Source organism: Conger conger, chromosome 4 (assembly GCF_963514075.1).
Source record: "Conger conger chromosome 4, fConCon1.1, whole genome shotgun sequence".
NCBI lineage: Eukaryota > Metazoa > Chordata > Actinopteri > Anguilliformes > Congridae > Conger > Conger conger.
The window spans coordinates 65,422,199-65,445,625 of record NC_083763.1 but is presented as its reverse complement, the minus strand read 5'-3'; the positions used below and the strand labels follow the sequence as shown (position 1 = coordinate 65,445,625).

Sequence of the window (23,427 nt, the reverse complement as noted above, 5' to 3'; positions counted from 1 at the left end):
TGATTTGTGTAAATTTGGCTTCTGGAAAACACAGTTTAAGGACTTCTAATTTAATCTGTGTGATTTTCTGTTGACATTCTTTTTAGATTGGATAATGATGTCATTGATAAGGGCACTGCAGATTTGGATAACAACATGTTGTGTAACATATCCGGGAGTAAACATGGAAAGAATAAAAATAATCCATGGCACTATTATTCTCCAGCAAAATGGTGATGGAAGTACAATTGAATCCACAGCCACAGTAATCAACAATGTTTCAGTTGTCACCAAAGTTCATCAAACTGGGCATTTGAGTCCATTTGAGTCCATTTCTAAACCTGTGGGTGTGTGTGAAGGCACATGGAACAGGACCATCCAATTTAATAAAGTAGGCCAGAATTAATTCATTTAAGCTTTATGCTGTGGTGCTGTGTTCCTCTGAATGAAATGATGCTGAGGAGAAACCCTGCCCTGATTCACTGCTTCACTGATGTCCTCTTCCATTCCCTTGCCACAACATGCAGGCTGACTGCACAGCAGAGGTGGCTGTCCTTTGTGCTGTTACATGGAGTGGGAGCCAAATGGCTTCCACCTCTTGCTGCCACACCCGGATGCATAAATACTACTGTGAAATAACCCCAATGGAAGGCCTGTCAATGAAATTGTTGTCTATGTTCACATCAGTGAACCCCTTAGGCTTTGTAATGGTTTCCTCATCTTTCAATTAGTCTGCAGTGAATGTAGTGATGTCGGGTCCACATTCACTGAGGAGACACATTTAATGGGGAAAACAAATGACAGACAACAGACGGCTCTGAATAATGAGTTTTCAGTGTTATGGATACTCACCTTTCATGAACAGACTGAGGGAGATTGTGGTGAGTCAAGGACTGATGGAGTTTCAAGGAGAAGGAGAAGGCAGGAACACTGGCAGAGGTGAAGTTGTGATGTACGTGGTATGGTGTGTGTAAGAAGAGCCAGAAGTGGTGTGTGGAAAGAGTGTATGGATAGGAAGGGAGGGACAGTTGTAGCTGTGCAATAATGCGCAGACTACCAACCAGCCGACCAGAAAACCAGCAGACCAGGAGATACTGTAGTTTCAGTGTCGGACATGTGAGCAGGGGGGGTTGATGTGGGAAATTTCGGTTGATAACAAGACAGGGAAAAAAGGGAAGGAAGACAGAGGAGGAGGTGAAGAACATGTGCACTGTTTATTAGTCAAATGACAAGGGGCACCAGAAGGACAGTGACAAGGAAGTGCCATTATTGGACTGAATGAAGTGGGGCTTACATTCAACACAATGGATTAATTCATTTAATTGCACTCTACAGGAAACAATGACCACAACGTACATTTTCTCATCTTTATCCCCACTGACACTCAGCTTCCAGTCTTTTGAGCTAGTACAGAGGACAAAGCTGGGTTTTCACAGTTGAATAGAGACTGCCTTGTACAGCAAGAAAAAAAGCCTTAACCACAACCATTAAAAAACACAAATTAGCAACACTATGGGGCTGCTCTTCTTCTACAGTCCTGATTCACTCCACTGTTTGTCGTCCTGTGTGAATAGCTGGTCTCAGATGAAGAAGGGGAGGACCTATGAAGGTTATACTGGCATACCAATGCATTGGGCAATGTTGTGTGTGCTAATAATGCAGAGGTATTTTAGAGAAAAAGCACCAGTTTGAAAGATACAGTATTATACCTGGGTCATGGGGAATCTGCTAAAGGTCCTACTTGATGTGTAGGTGACACTGGCAGAGGTCATTTACTGCTAGTCTGAACTGCTAGCAAAACTAGTGCCCAACAATCTGCTCACTGTGGACATATGGCTATGAATATGAACACATCGGATTCAAGCATTTGTCATATACTATTATTAATTTTTTCTACAACTGAAAAGCAAAGAAACACACTAAAAAAGAAAGTTTGGATGAAAGACCAAAAGCATGAATTATAGCTGGATCCTACTGTGCATCCCAGACCAATTTAATTAATTGCTTTGTCATGGTGGTGTTGTTGGACCAAGTGTGCCTGTTTAATTTTTACCTTTTGAGTCAGAAAATTAGACACCACTTCATATATTTCTGTATTTGAAATTTAGAGCTACCTGCCAGAGACTGCACTACAAACGTATTACTGATCGGGAAACACTCTATTTGCATTACTAGTAAAGGCAGTTATGTTTAGAGCAGGATAATCAATGCCTTTTACTCAAGTGTGTTATTGGGTCCTTACCCTCCTGAATGGCAACAAATATTTCCAATCAATCTTGACAGATTTCCCCCTAATCCTCTATAATTTACTCCCAGAAGAAAGTTGCTTATCTGGAGGCTAAAGTTTTTCCAACCACCCAGGCGATCGTTCAACCGTTATCATTTTCAATATATAATCAATCTATTAAATATCTATATAGTGTTTTAATATATGCATATGTAGTATGAAGTTCTTTTTATTTTTTCTTATCCGCCTTCTTCTGGGGCTGCTCGCTATCTGGGATGAAGACACTTACGGTGAAGTCTCCGCTCTCCGTTCCAAATTTGTTCTTCACCAGGATGCAGTACTTGCCGGAGTCGGCCGTGGACACATTGGTGATGATGAAGTTGGCAAACTTGCCAGACTCGAATTTGAGGATGAAGTGGTCATCTGACACCAGCTCCTTCTCATTCTTCAGCCAGGTTACCAGAGGCACCGGGTCTCCCGAGATGTTGCAGGTGAGGTTTAGAGACTAGAACAGAAATATAACATGATGGTATTAAACAGGTAGGGAAATAGTATATCACTAATCACTAATACAACAGTAAGCTAGACCTGTATTTTAGGTATATGGAAAAGTAAAGAATACGTTTATGGATGGGCTTCCTTTCACAGTTTATTCCCTCTTTTGAAAATGATATGGTTCCACTTTGAAGATTTTGGTGTTTCTGGCTTGGCTTCATATTGCTGCAAGCCTTCGCGTGATCCATTTGCATTCATTACTTTAGCAAAGAGCCTTATCTCTGGTGTAAAACAAGCCCCTCTCTAATATACGTAATGCCAGGCAGTCTTGTAAGGCATTGGTGACGCAAACCAGGAGGATCAGAAACTTGATCCGTATACCTGCATTCCAAATCAAACATCCTTCCTACACCTGGCACTGCATCCCTCAGACACACCAATCTCACATGCCATTCCGTCTGCCAAATCCTACGCTGTTAATATTACATTATATTAGGGCTGGGCCTAGAGCATGGACGTCTTGTTTGAGGAGATTTTAACTGAATCACGTCCACACTGCAAAACCCAAAAATAAGTCAATCTCAGCAAGTATTTTAGTCATACATTGAGATTTCCTTTACAAGACTAAAACACTTGTTGAGATTTTTTGCAGTGCAATCCATTACTGTCAACAAAGGCAGTTGAAGCTGAATCCCATAGCTGTGTTGTAAACATGAGCTTTCCAGTGAATATTAAAGGACCTGCAAACTGGGGCCAAAGGCAGACACAGCTGGCCATTGAGAAAAGTGGCCATAGAGTGAACTTGTATGTCCTAGTTAACTGATTCACTAAATAATTAGCCTGATCTCTCTAGTTGCAGCCTCCTGGCATGGCACTAGCACTGAGCACTGGATCAGGAGGTGGATGAGGGGAGGAGCCCGCGGGGGTCGACAGAAGTACCTTGCCCTCCTGGATGGTCACCACGTCAGGCAGGCCTCCGGCCACACGAGCACGATCTGCGAAAGGCAAACATGGAGGATCAGGCCTGGCACACTCCACACGCTTATCTCACAGTGCTGGAGTCTGACCGTGACTCACAGCGCTAAACAACACCCTCTGGTTCCATCTGCCACTGCCCTCAGTCCATCACGTAACCGCAGTGCGTTAATAATGGAGGACCGGCTTTCATTCGGGCCTATCAGTCTGGCCCAAGGGCTTTTCTAAATTAAGACCCAGGACACATGCAGTATGTCTTTTTGGCAGGGTGTTCCTATTTTTAGAGACACTCGCGTTTCCGAAGATGTGCACTTACTTCTCTCTGCGACGGCAGCCGCTCTGCGATGGGGAGAGAAAGATGAAAGGAGTCAGCGCAGGAGCACATTTAGCTGACCGTTTTTACTGACATGTTTTGCAGCAGATAACTCGCCGAAGTTCATGTTTGCTCACACAGTCATAGTGGGTACTATTTTCAGAAGCAGTGATTGTTTTTGACTTCTAACAATAACAAAATAATTGTTTTCATGTTTATGGAAACATGCATGTGTGCGTGACAGAATTCATTCTCTCGTGTCAGCCTAATAATGCACACCAAGAAGGGTCAGCTGATCTGAGGTTATATTCATTCCTCCTTTCTATAAAAAGCATTTAATTCTTCAATCTTATTACATAATATTACATAATAATAATAAATAATTGCCATACCCTGTCAATCAAACTGCTGTGTTTACTTACTTCAGTCTCTGGAATTCTGCGAACGCATCATCAAAGGCTGTAAATACAAGGAGCAGATGATTGGCCAATGGGCTTTGGGAAGATATGAGCATTTGAGTGTAATCATTTTATTATGAACATAAACAACATGCCGCTTCGTGTCCAAATTAAGGAACACAACAGAGTTGCACGTTCGTAATGGATAGCCAGCTATAAATAGGGGACAGAGACTTATTGTACCTTTACCTGGTAATGATTCTCAGCCCGTTAACAAGATGTTTAACAAACGCGGCAACATAAATATGCATCACACATTATCTGATGTTTTTTTTTTGTTGACTAAATTGCTTTTCATTTACACTTGAAATTTTTGTTTACTAAAATGACAAGACCTTTTCAAACCTGGCTCACGAAAAGAAAACTGATCTCCATTCTTTTGTTATGAATCAAAAGGTTTCACTGTAATATGAGACACTGTAGTTTGTTAGAATGAATTTCAGGTAAACAAAGTAATCATTACATCAATAGGCATAATCAGGCAATGAAATATGACCGACACAAAAGCTGGCAAGCTCGTCAATCACGAAGAACAGGTTCAGGACTGATATCAGTTTAAAGGTAAACTCTCTGTCATTGTCCTCTGACAACCTACCCTCTAGAGAATCATTAATCTCTTTTTTGGCTTTTTTATTACTGTGGTCATGACTTGTTTATGCTTTGAGTATTGCCCTGGGGCGGTTTAGTACGGTGTGTCAAAGAGCAGAGTTGGAGAGAGAGAGAGGATTATGAACCAGCAGAGTGAGGAGTATGCCAGTTCTGATTAATATCTTACTATGTAAATTGTGCAGAAGGATAATATCCAAACAAATGTGAGGTGAGGAAACCTGTACAGTATGAGGTGAAATTAAGATGACCCGTCGTTTTTATTATGAGGCGTTCGCAGGAACATAGCATAACCACGTAGCTCTCAAACTCTCTCAAACAGACAAGGACCAAGAGAGTGGTCACTGTGTGGAATAGCTTGCCAGGACATGTAGTGGAGGCAGAAACACTGGTTGTTTTCAAGTCCAGGCTTGATATGGTGCTAGATACTATTCAGCTTTTAGACAAACTAAGCGGTAGGTACACTTTAGAGGTAGGAAAAGGTGAGCATTACTGGGCTGGCCTGTTCCTCATTATGTTATGTTAAAATGCCAGGGGCTATAGCGACATGCACTCAGCATGGATGGGCAATCCAGGTTCAGTCAGAACCACTGGTCATAGGCAAGAGCAGAAGGGGGTGAGTATGTTTACAGTGAAGCAGGCAGGGAGGGAGCGGAGTGTCAGGCCCCTTCCTCTTACCGTGCCCAGTCAGCTCCACGGTCCTCCGGAGCCCACCCTTGCCATCGAAGAACTCGATGGCATACTTTCCCTTGTCCTTCTCCGTGGGCTCAGAAATCTGCAGCCACAGCTGCTCCCCCACAACGCCGCTCTTGATCCTTTCTGTGTTGAAGGCGATGGCTGCATCCCTGACCGTGACATGGGGGAGAAAAACGCATGAGCTGCTTCACTGAGGGCTTTTCCTGATGAGATATCATGTTATGTGTGTGCATATCGGGATAATGCAGCAATGCTTGCAATGTTACTGTTCTTACATCTCCAAGTACAGGAACAGTATGTACAGTAAATATGAGATCAAGTACAGTGTATGAGACATTATATAAAGGCTGTAGTGAACACAGGGACAAACAAGAAACAAGAGAGATAATAGCCATTTAATCGACAGGACACTGATTTGGCTAAATGTGCACACCATTCAGTAACCCTCAATACAGTAAATCTTGACCGCTCAGAATATGAAATTAAAATATTGCACCTTGTGCAAATAAAAATTGACGACTAACAAGGTCTATAAAGATGAACACATTTTAATTATCGTTAGAAACAGCAAATACTAATGTAGGGCATTTTACATAAGTGTGCCTCTCTGCAGACCCCCAAAAGGAAACAGACTGTGTTGACCATGTTGACACAGGGTCAGCAAGGTTTGATGAAAAGACAGTGCTCGTCAATACAGGACTATTGCTCCCATCATTGTGCTGCCTCTGCGCAATTATGCCACCTCAGTGGAATGCTCCCAGAACTGACAAGTTGAAATAGCACTGTATAAACCATGGGTTTTCCACATACAGTGTTGGTGTCTTTAGATAGCTAATGATGTGCGAAATAGTTTGGTGTCATTGGTGCTGTAGTACACTGGTTGCTGAATAAAGATCTTGTAGGAATAAACTACAGGTAATGCAAGTTACCTGTGAGTCAACATCCAGCTGTAATACAAAGCTTAACCAGGTATGTTGGACATACAGAGATAACATCAGCAGGACCATTGTTACTGCCATCTTGTGACTCTTTATTTGATGATTTGTTGTTTTCCTGTAAACCCTGGGTATATAGAGGGGAACGTGTAATGGTTTGAGGAGACTCGCTAATACGATCTCCTGCGCACCATTTGCGTATAGCCATTCATATTACAACTTGTAATTCTTGTAAACACATTGTCATTCTATTTCTGCAATGCACATTGTTGAATAAATTGTATCAATTTGAACCTGCATCCTCTCGACTCGCACCACTATACATTTAGCAGTCACAGACAAAGACAACCTAGGATACCTGCACCCCATAGTCACTTGCCTATACATCAGTGCCGTCACAAGATACATACTAAGTATATCATTCTAGGCTATACAGGCCACAGGCACGTCCGCGTCTATACAAATAGATAGCGATCATATAGAGCGAAACTATTGGCGGACATTTGCAGTTCCTTTTGTTAAACTGTTAGAACAGAGGAGAAGTTGAACTTATCTTTTGGAGTCAGATAAACGAGAACAAAATTAAATTAACCCTGTTCCAGTAGCCTTGGTCAGACTACACGCGTTTCCTTCACCTCTCGGATACTTCCGCCTTTTGGTGTATTTGGGGGGTTTCTTACACTAAGGTAACTGCGTTTTCTCATCAGAGGTCCTTCAGATAGCAAGATAAATGGGTGAGCTACTACTACTGAGGAAGGGAAAACATACACACACACACATTCATACAAACACACACACACACATAGACACACACACACGCACACACAAAATACACAGACTCTCTCACTCTATCACAGACTCACTATTTCATACTTTCTTATCAGTGCACACACAGACACCCATGTACACCCATGCACACGCACATGCACACACACACACACACACACACACACACACACACACACTCTTTCTCTCTCACAAACACAAACACACACACACAAACAAGCAAACACACACACACATACTTGTGCTGCCAGGTGACAAGGAGTTCATCATTGTAGTAGTTGACGAAGGTATATAGTCTGATGCCCTCATCTGTACTCTGGATCTTCAGTGGTGTGGAGGAGTTAGCTGTGTAGAGAGGATACACACTCTGAGCGCTTCAGAACGGCACACACACCCTTCACTGTATGTCTGATATGTATCACCATATTGTCTAACATTAATAACAATTTATGCAAATGGATATAATTTACCATTACTATGTTTTTTATTATTATTTTATAGTGACAGATAATGTATAGTAATGTGCACAGTAATAGACTTGAAAGAAATTAAATATTTATTGATTAAGACTTGGGAGGTCACAAATACCATAACATAAACAGTGTTCTTTTGCTACACTCATAGGTGATACACAATCTGCCAAATGTACAAAGGTGGAAAACTGTTACCTAAAAGACACTGAAGTGTTTCCATAAAATATCCATACGCATATCACATATCATTACTTATATGTATACACAGCTAATTAAACAGCACTACATGACATTGACATCTATGGATCTGTTGACATACTCTGAACTCTATCTGTTTAATGATGGGGTAGTCAATATGTTTTTAATCACTTCATTAAAGAGAATCAAGGGTCCTTATGGGTAATGGGCACAAAATGACTCACCGATAACACTAAATACTGCATTCATCAAGTCCTTGAAACCTGGAAAAAATAAAATAAAATACATAAGAAACATTTAATCCAGAAGATCATCTGAATTAAGTACACAATGTGACTTCACGGGAGTCAACAATGATAGATTATCTAATGTTAGACTCTAGAGGAAAGTAAAATGAATGCAATTCAAACCAACATCAAACTTTTTTCACTTTATTTGTGAATGCACTGTGAAAATGAGCTAATCTTATATCCTGTAAGCCCACAACTTCCTGAGAGTTCTGAAGTGAAGCACACATCAGATTTGGCCGTGAAACAGTATCATGTAAACCACTGAAACCTGGCAGGATCAACATGTACTCTATTTCAGCAGTTTGTGGGGTTGAAGGCTGTGGTTCAAAACATTGGTGCTAGCCTTCCAAGCAGTTAAAGGGTCTTCCCCAGCTTATCTACAAAAAATCATCAGACCCTACACTCCTGCCAGACCTCTTCGTTCAGCCTCCACAGGCCGCTTGGCACCTCCCCCTCTCAGAACCTCCACCTCACGCTCACGACTACTGTCTGTTCTGGCTCCACGGTGGTGGAACGAACTCCCCGTTGAGGTCAGAACTATAGAATCTCTCCCCACCTTCAAGCGCAAACTGAAGACGCACCTCTTCAAGCAGCACCTCTCCCCATCCCTCCCTACCTCCCTGTGAACCTTAATTGTTGTCTCTGTGACTTGCTTTGTGTATCGGTATTTTTAGTTGGCTAGGTAAGCAGTGTTTGGATAGTTAACTTTGGTGACTTTTGCTCTGTTTGTTTGTTTGTTCAAAAAAAAAAAAAAAAAAAAAAAAAAAAAAAATGGCCCTTGTCCTTATCTTTGTTGTACAGGTAGCAGTTGAAATTGTACTTACCTCTAGGGTCTTTCAGCGAACTTATCCCTGGTTATGGGTATGCACTTTGTTGTACGTCGCTCTGGATAAGAGCGTCTGCCAAATGCCAATAATGTAATGTAATGTAATGTGTTTGTGACTTGAAGGATAGACACTGAGAAAACTGCGAGGCAACATGTGAAACCTGGCTCTTAGTCATTCAGTTATTCATTTCCTTCCCTCTGCATTTGCTTTCATTTCAAACACCCTCCAAACCTCCTTGCCGAATTGACGGACATCATTGTTGTTTTTGTTTAAACAGCAGCAGGCGTGCAAAGAGAGCGTCGTACCCTGATCCGTCAGCTTCAACGTCGCAGTGTCCTTTCCACGCTCGTCCTTGAGCACGACTTCATAAACACCAGCATCTCTCTTTGAAATCTAAAAAAGCCAAGGCTTAAGGGAATTAGACATGCTGAGACCAACTGGATCTCTTTAGCAAAGGGAGGAGAATGAGAAAATGACAAACGACTTTTCTCCCCTGCTGAGGATGCTGCAGGACACGCAGACGTGACACAGAAGCAGAAGCAATAGCAAGCAAAAACAAAAACAAAAACAAAATGGCCGCCGTACATTTCCACTCCCTCTGAGTCTGTGGCTAAGAGAGCAGGCTGCTGCAAGCAGACACACATGTTAAGCTCACATGACCATTAGTGCTGAGATGGGAACAATCGTGTGCGTCTGGCCTCCAGTTTGGCCCAAGCGATCTTTTCACCTGTGCACTGAAGGCCTAGTCCTCAGAAATGCCTCCAAGTGACAGATGGCAAATGAGGACACCCACAAGTTCCTGTGGCTTCAAACACTGCTTAACAGTAAATCACAAGGTTTCAGAAAGAATGTGGTGAATGAAAGCTGAAGCATGACATTTACAGATCTTTTGAACATCTCTGAAATGTTACTAAACATTTTAGTGGGAAATGTGTAGACAGATATTAACATCCAGAGTTGCGTGTCATTCATGGGCTATGTATGGAAAGAATGTGGTTTGTTCATGCACATTTTTAGAGGTATAGTTTTATAGCATATGGCCACACCTGGGCAATCTCCAGGGAGAGCACTCCTTCGGTGAATGACAGCTTTTCGTCCACTTTGAGTTCCCGCCCGTCCTTGTACCACGAAGCCACCGTCTCTTTTTTAATGTTTCCCACCTGTGGAGAGCAAGAGCCAGGCCTGGTGAGACCCCCAACCCCCAACCCACAACCTCCTGTCCCAGGTCTGCTCAAAATAGACACTCCCCTGGCATGCAGTGCCTGCCTAATGGTACGCTTGTAAACTGCACTGAAAGCTGCGACTGAGCCTGGCCCTTTATACAAATGCTGTGCATGGGTCCTTTAAGTTGTATGTTATGGGAAAGCTGTGTATACTAACTGCCGTGTTTCAGGCGACACTGTTTCTCCTCACTGCAGGCCTGATTCTATCCTTAACACTGGGGGTGAGGCCTTACCTTACATTTCAACAGCACGCGACATTCTGGGGTGACCTCGTAACTGAGATACTCCACAAAGTGGGGTCCTGCATGGGCGAAGACCGTCGGAGACATGAGAAGCAACATCCGTCATGTGCAACACTGTCAGCAGGCACTTCATCCACAACCTCGTGAGCTACGGCAATTACTATTATTAATCCAAGCACTGACGTACACGAGGCTACGTCATCTCCACATTCTGTGCACGTACCTTGCTTCCTGAAGTATTCTTTTCTATGGAACTCTGATTGCTTCTGTATGTCCTTGAACACTGGAAAATAAATATGAAATTTGCATCATTCAAAATCCCTGAACTCCACCAATATGTTTTTTTTTCAGCAGTAAATGTATTTTTTGTAAGCACCTTGGGCTGAAAATGTTTTCATTGAAGAGCGATAATAAATGTGAAGAGAAGAAGTGGGTCCTCTGGGGGAGATTTAGATGCGTATTTAGATTGTCAGATGTGCACTGCCAGCTTGAAGTGCTCTTCACATATTTCAACACTATACAGCCAGATGCAATGGATTGTGATTTAATGAAAGCGTTCATTTGTTAAAATTTGCATTGCAATTTTAGTTCATAAAAACTGGAATGATTGAAGCTGTGGAGATAAAAATAAAATACATTTACGGTTTTATTAAAGGCGCTGCAGTGTGATACTTTTAATTTAAAAGATAAATGGGAAAGAGAATGAAAAATGTGTTGAAGGAAAGGCTAATTGCTGAAAATAGAAAGTAATGAGCAATGGCATTCCTCATAAATGCTTTAATTAACTTTGGTGTGTTTCATAGGTATTACAGGAAATAGCTTTTTTTCATCAGAGCTGCTGCAGGTGTGTGTGTGAGTGTGTGTGTTTGTGTGTATGTGCGTGTGCATGGATGTGCGTGTGTCTGCTTAAGCATGTGTCTTTGCTTGCAGGAGTGGGATAGATGTTTTTCCTTGATGAGTCACAGGAAAAATGCAAAACGGTCTTACATTGCCCCCTAGTGGACAATTTCCTAAACTGCTGGTAAGTGCAGAACAATGTGGTGCACAGCCATAAAATCCGGTCTGCAGTCCAGCTGGTCTTCCTATAAAACCACAAACAATCTTGGAAGTGGGATGGAAGGCTACATTTTAAAGGGAACCTAAAGTACCTAAAACAGTTTGGTGGGCAGCTGGAATGAAGGTTAGCACACCTCAGCACAGGGGGTAAGGGTGGCGCCCCTGATTAAACAGCCCAGCTAAAGTAATGTGAGATTGAGACCATGTGGGCATCAAAATGGGTGGGGCCAGCACACATTAGTCCACTGTGACTAATGGATTTTGATCAATCTGAGAGTTTTAATTGAGTCTATTTTTAAAAAAGCCCTGATTTGATTGACATAAAATGGAACCTATGCCCATTATGAGGAGCACAAATCCTCACATTCCAGTTGGTCCAGGGGCTACAGAAAAGGTGGTGCTAACTGTACCGTCTCCAATCAGCACGAGGCTGGACTGGTTGGTGGCTTTCCCGTCCTCCAGCTGGAAGGTGTAGGTGCCCTCGTCCTCCACCGTCAGCGAGTCCATAAACATCTCGATGATGCCTGTGTTTTTGTCAAAGTTCATCTTGTATTTCTGAAAGGCAAAAGAAAGCAGAAAAGGTCATTCATTTGGTGGCAGTGGCAGTATGATTTTCAGGTGTTCCCCGTGCTGAAAATATTCCTCATTCAACTTTGCTGGGATATTACGGTGATGGAGGACATAAGGAAGCTCACAAGAGGAAATGAGGTGTGTGCAGTACAAAGGCCAGGGGCCCGGACCCAGGGGCCAGAGCACTAAATTAGCAATGCTCCCCACTGAGCCATCACTCAGCATGTTTAACACAGGCTTTACCTTCAAATTATTCTCTCATTTAAACCTGGGGAAGCCAGAGGGATACACCCCTCATTTCCACAATGACAGTGTTTATGTGCTAAAGACAGGAGGGGAAGGCGGTACACAAAGCTGTCAGGATGACAGGACACCAGAGCTACGATTATGGGATTAAGGGGTGTGTACGCACCTGTGCCTTTGTACTTACACGTGTGTGCGTGTTGTGGGATGGGGAGGGGGTGTGGATGTTTTCTAGCCCAGATAGATAGGGAGTGTGTATATGTTTACGTTTCCTTGTGTGGAGAGACAGGGAGTGTGTGTATGTTTATGTTTCCTGGTGTGGACAAAAACACAGAGACCAGGGCTTCTTCACATTCGCTCACCTCTCCCTGCGCCAGACGGTTGTCGTTGAACACGTACTCCACTTTGCCACCGGAGGACATTTTCTCGGCCTGCAGCCAGAACCGCACACGGCCTTTCTCCAGCAGCTCCACCGCCAGCTCTGACTTGAGAGGGATAACTGAAGAGCAGGCATCTCAGTCAGCAGAGCCACTAGCACAGTGACCAACACAGGGATTAGCACAGCAAATCAACATGGATATTACCATGCAGAGAGAGAGACAAGAGGATAAGAGGAGAGAGAGAGAGAGAGAGAGAGAGGAAGATACAGAGAGAAATTGAGAGAGAGAGGAAGATACAGAGAGAAATTGAGAGAGCGAGAGAAAGAAAGAGAATCAGTTGTGCACACTATACTCACTGGGGAACTTGTGATCGTGACTGATCTCCAGAAGTTTCTTCAGTTCTGTCAGAGAAAGAAAGGGAAGAGGAATGACCCCTCTGCCCTGCTGCAGAGCTGGGGGAGCTCTGTGTAACGGTGGTGGTGACAGGCTGAACAGAAGCAGGATGACTGGAGCTGGGCGTGCTCTCTGGGGTGCTGGCCCTGGTGGTGTGCGACACCCATCACCCAGCAGACTGGCCCAGACCGGGCCTGCTTTGGGCTCTCTGGGGTGCTGGCCCTGGTGGTGTGTGACACCCATCACCCAGCAGACTGGCCCAGACCGGGCGTGCTGAGACACTCACCTTCTTCGTTTAAGTTGTAGCTGGCAGAAGCGCCGTCAGTGTGGGTGACAACACAGGAATAAATGCCAAGATCATCCTCAGCCGGCATTTTAAAGGTGGCTTTTGACCTGGGAGATGCACAGAATATTCCGCTTTTAAATCATTCTGTGCCAGTAAATCATCTTAAATGTGTTCCATAAATAACGCCAAATATGGCATGAAATTTGTGATCAGTTTCCTTATCTGGAATATTGTGATTTGCTGGGGTAAATTATGAATTTGCATTGACTTCAAATTTTTATTTTAAAGAAGCGCTGGTTGAAAATCACACTCACTTTCCCCCTTTGGTCTCCACAGTAAGGCGAGGAGACTCTTGAATTTCTTCATAGTTTTTGGACCACACAAACTGTGAGTCTTTCGTCATGCTGGAACACTCAAAGTTCATTGAGATCACACCGTCATCATCAACTGCAACAACAATCTCATGGGTACCTTAGGAGAGACCAAAACACAAACACTATCATGACTGGAAGACAACTAAGTCTATGGATGACCTAAAAAGGATTTATCCATAAATAAATTACATTACACACATTATTTTGATAATGTTGCAGTACTATACTTATTGTGTAATGTTTGTTAGAGGCAGACAGTTACACGGTTGGAAGTGACAAAAATAAAAAGGCAAGCTCTGCTATTTTAAAATATTTTCCTCCCACTTTCAATAAAAAATGCATTTTCACATGTTTATGATAATACATTTTCCTGACAGTTTTTGAATCAAATAAAAATCCACTCTAAAATGTATTCTAAAGTGGAATATCTAAAGCCTCATAAATATAAGAATACAGGGTAATACTCTTTTCTACCGCATTAGGCCCACCCATACTCAAGTACCTTCATAGCTGTGAAAAATGTATTATATATTCCCTCCTCTATCTCTGTATAACTGTCTGAAAGCTCACTTGCTTGTTTACTTCTGCCTCTTACTTTCTGTCTACACCTCTTTGTGAGGATTCATCTTTCACACATCGTACCACGTGACCTCATGAAGTCATCTGACCTTTACTTCACCCCACAGGGCTGTCGCCTGTAGCGGCACCCTCTGCTCAGCCTTCGAGTAACTGTCACCCTGCCAGGGCAGTGAGGGGGACATTAATCTAAAGCTCCGTCTCTCCTTTCCAGAAGCTCCCTTTACACTGCTAGCCTGACGCAACCCTCCCTGTCCCGGAGGGGGCTCTGTGTTAGGGGTGGGGGGGGGTCGAGTTTAGCGGTAAAGGCGTACCTGGACGGGTCTCAGCCAGGATGGGTTCCGTGGCCTGAGAGGCCTTGCTTACCCCCGCCTTGTTCTGGGCACGCACACGGAAAAGGTAGGAGACACCCTCCTTCAGATCCCTGATCTGTCCACGGGGAAAGGGAAAGGCACGCATGTAAAAGCCGAGAGGGACGCTCTGCCCTCTGAGGTCCGGCGCTGTGTGCAGAGTGCGTCCGTACCTTCATGTAGGTCTTCTCCGTGGCCTTTTCGTTCACCCCCCTCCAGGACTCCTCCGTGGCTTCCGCCTCCTTGATGTCCACATAAAAGCCGTTGACCGGGTCGCGGCCCTGGTAAACGGGCGGTTTCCACAGCAACACCAGCGAGTCCTTGCGCACCTCGGACACTTGGAGGTCATGGGGAGGGCCTGCAGCCAGGGGGAATCGACAGCAGTGCGTCACCGCGTACGCCGGGGTTCATATACGAGTACGGTTCTGACAGCGCTGCCATGACGCCCAGCAGCCTCGTTACATGCGTCAGCCACACTGCACTCGTTCACAGAGAGGAGAGGTGGAAACCGCGCTGTATATCGATCATTTCTGATTCATCAAGCCGCCTCATAGTCAGGCCATCAGCTCTGACAATACACACCATTCCCATGTGACTGTAGATCCAATATGAAAGGCTCACAGCAATAGAACATGAAATACTCCATCCATCCATTCATCCATCCATCCATTATCTTAACCCACTTATCTTGAACAGGGTCACAGAGGGGCTGGAGCCTATCCCAGCATACATTGGGTGAAAGGCAGGAATACACCCTGGACAGGTCGCCAGTCCACTGCAGGGCACACACACCATTCACTCATACCCACTAAGGAAATTATTGAATGTGAAGCTACACTGTGCACATGCTTGCACATGCAATATATTTGTTATTCTGTGCAATTCATTTTTTGTGTTTTTTTTTCAGAGATCTATTTTGATGTGTCACCATCACCAAGAAGTAATATCCTGCCACTGAACGCAACTGATTAAATAAATCTGGATGTGAAGTGACCCAGCACTGAAAAATGAAATCTGGATGTGAAGTGACCCAGCACTGAAAAATTAAATCTGGATGTGAAGTGACCCAGCACTGAACATTTTAATCTGGATGTGAAGTGACCCAGCACTGAAAAATGAAATCTGGATGTGAAGTGACCCAGCACTGAACATTTTAATCTGGATGTGAAGTGACCCAGCACTGAAAAATGAAATCTGGATGTGAAGTGACCCAGCACTGAAAAATGAAATCAGGATGTGAAGTGACCCAGCACTGAAAAATGAAATCTGGATGTGAAGTGACCCGGCACTGCAGAAATTACGCGTGTGTGGATCTGACCCAGCACTGCAGAAATGACATGTGTGTGGATCTGACCTGGCACTGCGATGGTCCACTCCTCACACTTGAAGGTTTCACTGGCCATGGAGGGGACTCCCACGCCCGCCATGTTGGCAGCGCGCACCTGGAACTGGTACAGCATGTTCTCCTTCAGATCCTCCACCTGAACACACAACACCCAGAGTGTGATCACAGCAGGCCCTGTAGCTGTGTCTCCATTTCTGCCCAATGTGGACAGACTGCATTCAGCAGCCATGTTGAGTGGTGTGTCCTCCACTATCAGTCTGGGAGAGCACAGACAAGCACGAAGCACGTGATATCATGTCTCTGCTTTTTATCACGTCGCGGGCCGTGCGTTGAGTTTGCACAGGCACTGAAGGCACTTTATGGTCAGCTTTGAGCATGCAGACTGTGGGCCTCCGGTTGACCAACAGGGGTCACTGGTGAGCAGTTTTAATGAATCCCTCTAGAAGACTGTATCTGTCTCTGTGCTGGACTGCCAGCTTCAAGCGCAGGTCAGATTCAATGCCCAGACCCATCCATGCACTGGAACAGGATTAGTCACTAGGCAGCCCAAGCTCTTCCTAATTAAAGAGAAAAAGCTCTTGATACTGGCAGTTATTAGCAAGTGTTATACATCCAGCAGAATAGAGAAGAAGAGTTATCGGAGTTCACACTCTGTACAGGGCTCTGATTTTAAAGATGAATCACACGGGAAAAAGGCAGGGTGGTTTGACTCACTCGATAAGCACGCTCGCTGATCGCCTTTATGTTGCCCTCGTGCCACCTCCCGGGCAGCCCGTCGATGACCTCCCGGTAGTCCACGAAGTACCCGGTGATGTCAGCACCGCCAAGGAAGGTGGGCTGTTTCCAGGCCAGGACCATGGCATCGCGCACGCTCTCCAGCACCGTGATGTCATAGGGAGGGGTAGGGGAAGCTGGGGCGACACACACTCAAGTTAAACTTTGACTGATTCACAAAAAATCAAGTGTATATCCCTATACTACAGTACGTCTTAAAACCAGATAATTCAAGGGGACTGCCTTAAATGACCACGTAGAGAAACAGGACTCTGTCTGAACGGATGCCTTTTCAATTCCACAGGTGTAGGCTGTCTGCCGCTCCCATATGTTTGGGATGGGGGTGGGGAGGCAGAACTGAGGGGAGGGTGAGTGTCAATATGGTGGCGCACTGCGGAAAGGTCACAGAGATCCGATTCTGAGGCAGCCTGTTGATCAGCACACTGCTCCCCGGGAGCAAACCTGACCTAACCTCCCCACCCCCGCGTGTTGGCAGTTAAGGTGCCATCTTGTCCTGATGTGACAGAAGCTCCGTTGGGCTGTGAGGTTGAGCCGGTGGAGCGGTGGCACACACAAAGCCTTCAGGGTGACCGGCGTGAGTTACATGTGCGACAGACATTATCACAGAACTTCAGGGGCAGAGGAGCACAGAGGTGCAATCTTCCCAACACAGACTTTTGAGGTACATGTAACCCTGCAGACAGGACATTAAATAATAAGATATTTTCTGTGAAATTGGTAATGCAAAAAATGTTTGCCAGTCTACAGAATTACATCAAAAGTCTGCTTAAAGCATTATCGAAAACATGTAATGCCAGCTTGAGATTCAGAATTTTTTTTTTATCGTTGCATCCTCTACCTTTAGCTTGCCCTGAAGACACTAACTTACCTCAGAAAGAAAATGGCTTCCATTTTGTTCCCCTCTAAGCACTTACTCACAGACTCTAATTGCTCATGTCACCTGTGGAACCATAGGCTGCAGTGCTCACAGAAGGGAACAGGTGTTACTGTACCTGAGAATAATCCAGATATGGTGCAGTACCTTATTGCATGTATGTTAGAGCACACTTTATTTTGTCTGTGGACCCACAGGACTCACAAGACCCAATTTCTAGTCAATCCAGTGTTATTTACCCCTGTTGTTCCACAGGGGTAGTTAATCCAGTGTTATTTACCCCTGTTGTTCCACAGGGGTAGTTAATCCAGTGTTACTTACCCCTGTTGTTCCACAGGGGTAGTTAATCCAGTGTTATTTACCCCTGTTGTTCCACAGGGGTAGTTAATCCAGTGTTACTTACCCCTGTTGTTCCAGAATCTATTTATGCAGATTAAATGCACAGTGAAAAACAAGGCTTACTGGTATAATTATGCAGATATAAGTGTATATTCACAATTCAGCAAATTCACAATTCTAAACATACTCAGGTTAGAAGTTTGATGTCAACTAAAGAAGCACATTTTAAAATGTCTCATGGCATTTTCTTCAAAATTTCTTTAACTTGAAAAAATAACATTAAGGGTTATCTGTTGTTTGTGGTGTGATACTTCATTGAAAGTAAAAAATATATATATATTCTGCCAGGAATCCTTTGATAATATGTTTCTTTAGTTAGCAAAAACTTGAGAATGTTTAGAATGGAATGCCATTTCTTCCCTATTTGTCAAACTACCATTGAGGGGCATTGATGCACCACAGAATTGCTGCTGCGTATAGCTGTGAGCAGCTCCCAGCTTTAATTGGACAGCACAGAGTCAGTGCCTCACATGGACTCTAAAGACCACGATCCTGAGAATGCGCAGGGGGACCTGCAGAACTGATTTATGACTGCAGCGTGAGCCACGAGGAAAAGGTGACTCTCTGGGCTGAGAATAGAAAAGCTGCTGCACTCCGAAGGTAGACTGCAGACCTGCTGCCACAGAGGGCCGAATGCTCCAGGTTAAACAATGATGCTCCGCTGGGCCTGTCACCTCCCGTCCACCCTGTCTCCCGCTGCTGAGTCATTGTTCCCCCAGGCAGACGTACTGCTGTGCTTTTAAGTGGCTTTCCTGGAGAACTTCAGGCAAGTTTATAGTCCAGACAGAGTGTCACTTGGATGTTCATAAATGTTCCATTGTCACCTAACATAGACTGTGGTTGTTGTCTTTAGCCAAAAAGGATAAACTCCAGTCGCCTAGAGTATAAACCAAATGTCGCTGTGACCAGTGACATCCAACGGACGTTGTCTTTTCGTGGACTATGAACCGGCCTAAAGAATGCTCTCCCATTAACATTCAGCGCATAAGAAAATGCATTCATTTGAATAAACTGAATGAATAAAGCAACTGAGGAGAAAATATATGAGCATTTTTCTTCACGAGAAACTTGAACATATGAGACAGAATCAGAGGTCATTCTTTAAGCCCAGACTGCAGTAACGAACTGAAAAGCAGCTATCAGCTGTTTCCAAACCTAGCTTGAGCTGTTTTTTTCAGTAGGGAGAGAAGTCAGTCTCAGCCCTCTGAAGGCCTCAAGTTTAAGGGGTAATTTTAGAGTTCAGAGAGACATTTCCATCAAATGTCACTCACCTACATTGACATAACAGAAGGACTAGTACAGCATTTGTTTTGGCACAATTTCAATTGCAGGCATGACAAGGTCTTGAATGAATCATAATCTCTTATTGAATAGGCTGACAGTTTCACTGGACCGTAACAATTAATGCCTTTTTAATCCCTCATCAAGTTGGCTATGGGCCACCTTTGATGAGCTGCAGATCTTGAGGGATGGCAGCAGTGAAAGCATTCACTCATCACACTCGTCACAGAGCTGAGAGTAATGGCTAACTGCTAAAATGATCAGGGTCGTCACCATGGCGACAAAAAAATTATAGCCATAGATGATGAAAAGCATATTGTAATGAAGGCACACTCAAACCGGAGGCAAGTATAATTACATAATGTGCCAAGTGCAAAAAAGTGCAACGGCCGGTTTTACAAGGTACTGTACACGTCTATGACTCCTACCTGGCACAAGAAGCACGAACAAACACCCCACAAAACATGTTGATACCTTCCAAGGCAAAAAACATAAACGATTGCAGAGAAAATGGTCAGATGGAAGAAAAAAAGTGTCTTTCAAAAAGAAGATGCAAAAATATGAAATGTGAAAGGAAAATGGAAGGAAGGGGATGGAAAAAAAAAAACATGAGAAGAGAAATGAAACCATGGCCTTTTCAGTACAGGGAGCATTAGGCTCTGCAGCTGTCTCACCTGGGTCAGAGTATCTCCAGGGCCTCTCTCTCTCCCACTTGGAGGCTGGGGCCCCAACAGAGGACTTACGTCGCTGCCCAGGGGCCCAGGCGTCCACCGGCTCCTCCGCCGCCACCGAGGGCGAACCGTACCCCTCGGCCTCGTCCCACTTACTTACTGCCGGCCCCGGGGCCCCGGGCCCTGGGGCTCCGAGCCCTGAGGCTCCGAGCCCCGGCTCTGCGCGCCCTGGCGCTACAGACTCTGAGCTAGCGGCCGCGGCATGGCGGCTAGCCCACGGCCTGCGCTTTAGCATAGTGTCAGGGGCGGGCTGGGAGTTCTCATGCTCCCCAGCCCAGCGTGGCGTGTGCTGTGTTAGTCCCACAGTTTCACCCCAAGACTCGGGCAACACACCGTGAGGTATTCCGCCCCCTACAGGAGTTAGCAGAGAACAGCAAGAGACAGATTATACAGGCAACGGTCCAATCCAACCAAATAAATAAACAGAATTACAGAAATCAATTAAAATTGAATTAAGATTAGAGCATTTCATATACAAGTTATTTTAGAGTCTTCATTTTTTTCCCTCGTCAACATACAAAAATGAAGACAAGATGATCAACGGGATGACATCTGGGTGGAGACGCATGCTGATGTGTTAGCGCGCGACTGCATTCTGGCTGTGCGCCACCCCTGTATGAAAATGTCACACTAGTAATTGGTAATGTATCTGGAGGATTTTTCTCAAACCTGCACCGATGAGAGCTTGTGATATTCACCTTCCTGAACTACTCATTAAACTGATCCAAAGGATTATTCACCTGGGATATAATGTAGTGAAGATCTGAATTAAAAATGCTTCAGGAGTAGATATGTATGAAGTTACTTCATGCTGTGACGTGTGAAGTCTATACTGTTCTACTCTGTGTACGTAAATACAGTGAAAATGAAAATGCATAAACTACTATATTTGGTCCATAAAATGTGACCAGTGCAGCCTCTGTAGAGGACAGAGAGAAATTAATACCTCGATGCTTTTACCAAGTGTGTTTCATAAGGGACAACAAACAAAGCATGCGGCTCAGCGCAAAGCGTTCCTACGGCAACAGGGTTGAGTATGGACATCAGTAAGGATGGGGTGAGTGGTCATGTGACTTCACAGAAAAAAAGCTGCTATAGCAGTGGCATTGCTACTACCAGGCATCCTTATATCCAATTAACATATTATTAATAAAATATTCTTTTTTTATCTGACATTGCACTTTCTTCAAGGTAACTTTGATAATGCTTGTAACAAAGTCAAGAAACAGAACATGCAGTTCAGTGTAACAAAATCTAGAAATATTATGATAGATAGATAGATGCTGGATTTATTCCCTTTTTAAATCTAGTTTGGTTCCACTGTGGAACATACCATATAGCAGTGTAATGTAAAAGGCTGAATTGTTGTGCAGCGAAGCACAGAGGCCTTATTCAAATGAAGTCACGTATTATATTCGGTAGCAACACCACTGCTGCTAGCATTCCCAAAAGGAGAGAGGTGAGACATGAGTGCAAGAGTGATGACAAGCAGACACACACTCTGGAACAGGGGTTCAGGGTGACAAGCAGACACACACTCTGGAACAGGGGTTTAGGTGAGGAGGGCTACCTTTCTGGCTGGTCACGTTCCCAGGGGGGAAAGTTTTGGAAGGGCGTGACAGAGCGTGGAAGACAGTCTGGTTTGTGACCACCGCTACGTTGGATCACAGTGACCCAAGCTAGAGGAAGTCTACAAGCCCCTTCTTCAGGTGAGGAAGTGCAGGGGCTGGGCGAGGAAGTGCTCGGGGGAGGGGCAGGGTGTGTGTGTTTCTGTTACTATGGTGCGGTTACACGGCGGACCCATGGGACACAACGGGTGGAAATCGAAATGCTGATGGTACACAGAGCTCAGGACATGTCTTGGTGAACACAATGACAACAACAACAGCTGGAACATTTGAAGCCTGTTTAACATTGCTGTAAAACTTCATAGGGTATTTGTCCCCTCATCCACATTGCAGACAGCATCATGAATCATGTACAGGATTTATACTAAAACCTTCAACATCCCTGTTATTTTCAGACACGAGACAGGCCCTGCCCATTCCTATTTAGCACAGTGCAACCCAGAATGCCTTTTTGGAGGCACCTTCTTGTTCTTCTGTTACAGAAAGCTTATACTGCTTCATGAAACAGTGAGAGGAATAGCACGTTCCCCTGGCAATGCTCACCAGCGTTTACTTAGGACAGGGTGCACGTCCCCAGAGAGTATGATGACCTTTGTTCCATCCAATTACCCTGGCTTAGTTTTCTGAACAACCGTTTACACTAATGCTTGTTTACTCCTGTAACCACAGCAAAACATTTGGGCTACACAAACCGTCCGCAGCTGTAGCAGATGGTTAAAAAATTGTCTGACTGAGATATGATTGAATTATCCCTTTAAGGAGTAATATGCGATTATAATGTTCTTAACTGAACATTGTAATGCTAATGTACAGTAACAGTCCCTGCTGGTAATTCTAGAACACTGGCTTGGAATTTTGAAAGAAAAACTGAATATGGCCTCATTGTGCACCCTTGACCTTGGAGAAGTTATTGGCTCACAGGTAAGTGCTGGAAGGACAGGTAAGAACACATACGAGTGGCAAGGGCTCACTTACCTATGGCGGCCTTCACTATGACAGCCTCTGACTCCTGTGAGTAGTCACTGAGTCCGGCTGCGTTCAGAGCTCTCACCCTGAATATGTAGCTCTCTCCTGTAGTCAGGCCATGGCACACAAACCTGCACTCAACACCACAGGAAACAGGTAGGGTTATGGTCAGAACTACCAGCTGCTCTCAGCAGCACTCAAAGAAACACCTCTGCAGGGTATAACAGCCAGAGCTTTCTGAGGACGCTGGTATTATGACTCAGGCTAAGGACACACTGCGCTAATTGACGCGAGGAACAATAGTGACGTGGGTTACGACAGAAAGACGCAGAACCCACGGCTCTTAATCTGTCATTAGCATGCTGAGATGAATCACACTTCAGGGCTGGATACCTCCCCTCCTCCCAAGCTACCTGGAGCCTTTCACGGGCTTGTTGTTGCAGGGCTCCCAGGCTTT

The 23,427-nt window shown here is 44.5% G+C and overlaps 1 protein-coding gene across 3 annotated transcripts in view; it reads right to left on the bottom strand.

Moving 5' to 3' along the window:
- Positions 1 to 1,169: 1,169 nt before the first annotated feature.
- The window catches only part of myom1b (myomesin 1b), a 41,354-nt gene continuing 19,096 nt past the window's right edge, over positions 1,170 to 23,427 (bottom strand). For all 3 annotated transcript variants that reach the window (XM_061237473.1, XM_061237474.1, XM_061237472.1), the window contains 22 exons: positions 23,384 to 23,427; positions 22,980 to 23,101; positions 17,011 to 17,207; positions 16,306 to 16,432; positions 15,125 to 15,309; positions 14,916 to 15,030; positions 13,966 to 14,122; positions 13,652 to 13,758; positions 13,329 to 13,373; positions 12,955 to 13,091; positions 12,190 to 12,334; positions 10,947 to 11,006; positions 10,715 to 10,782; positions 10,305 to 10,418; positions 9,564 to 9,651; positions 8,366 to 8,404; positions 7,710 to 7,815; positions 5,732 to 5,898; positions 4,412 to 4,448; positions 3,993 to 4,015; positions 3,641 to 3,696; positions 1,170 to 2,711 (listed from right to left, as the gene is read on the bottom strand). The exon at positions 23,384 to 23,427 is cut by the window's right edge and continues 131 nt beyond it. In XM_061237473.1, coding sequence (XP_061093457.1) covers positions 2,436 to 2,711; positions 3,641 to 3,696; positions 3,993 to 4,015; positions 4,412 to 4,448; positions 5,732 to 5,898; positions 7,710 to 7,815; positions 8,366 to 8,404; positions 9,564 to 9,651; positions 10,305 to 10,418; positions 10,715 to 10,782; positions 10,947 to 11,006; positions 12,190 to 12,334; positions 12,955 to 13,091; positions 13,329 to 13,373; positions 13,652 to 13,758; positions 13,966 to 14,122; positions 14,916 to 15,030; positions 15,125 to 15,309; positions 16,306 to 16,432; positions 17,011 to 17,207; positions 22,980 to 23,101; positions 23,384 to 23,427 — 2,415 coding nt within the window. In that variant the 3' untranslated portion in view covers positions 1,170 to 2,435. The remainder of the gene's footprint in view (positions 2,712 to 3,640; positions 3,697 to 3,992; positions 4,016 to 4,411; positions 4,449 to 5,731; positions 5,899 to 7,709; positions 7,816 to 8,365; positions 8,405 to 9,563; positions 9,652 to 10,304; positions 10,419 to 10,714; positions 10,783 to 10,946; positions 11,007 to 12,189; positions 12,335 to 12,954; positions 13,092 to 13,328; positions 13,374 to 13,651; positions 13,759 to 13,965; positions 14,123 to 14,915; positions 15,031 to 15,124; positions 15,310 to 16,305; positions 16,433 to 17,010; positions 17,208 to 22,979; positions 23,102 to 23,383) is intronic.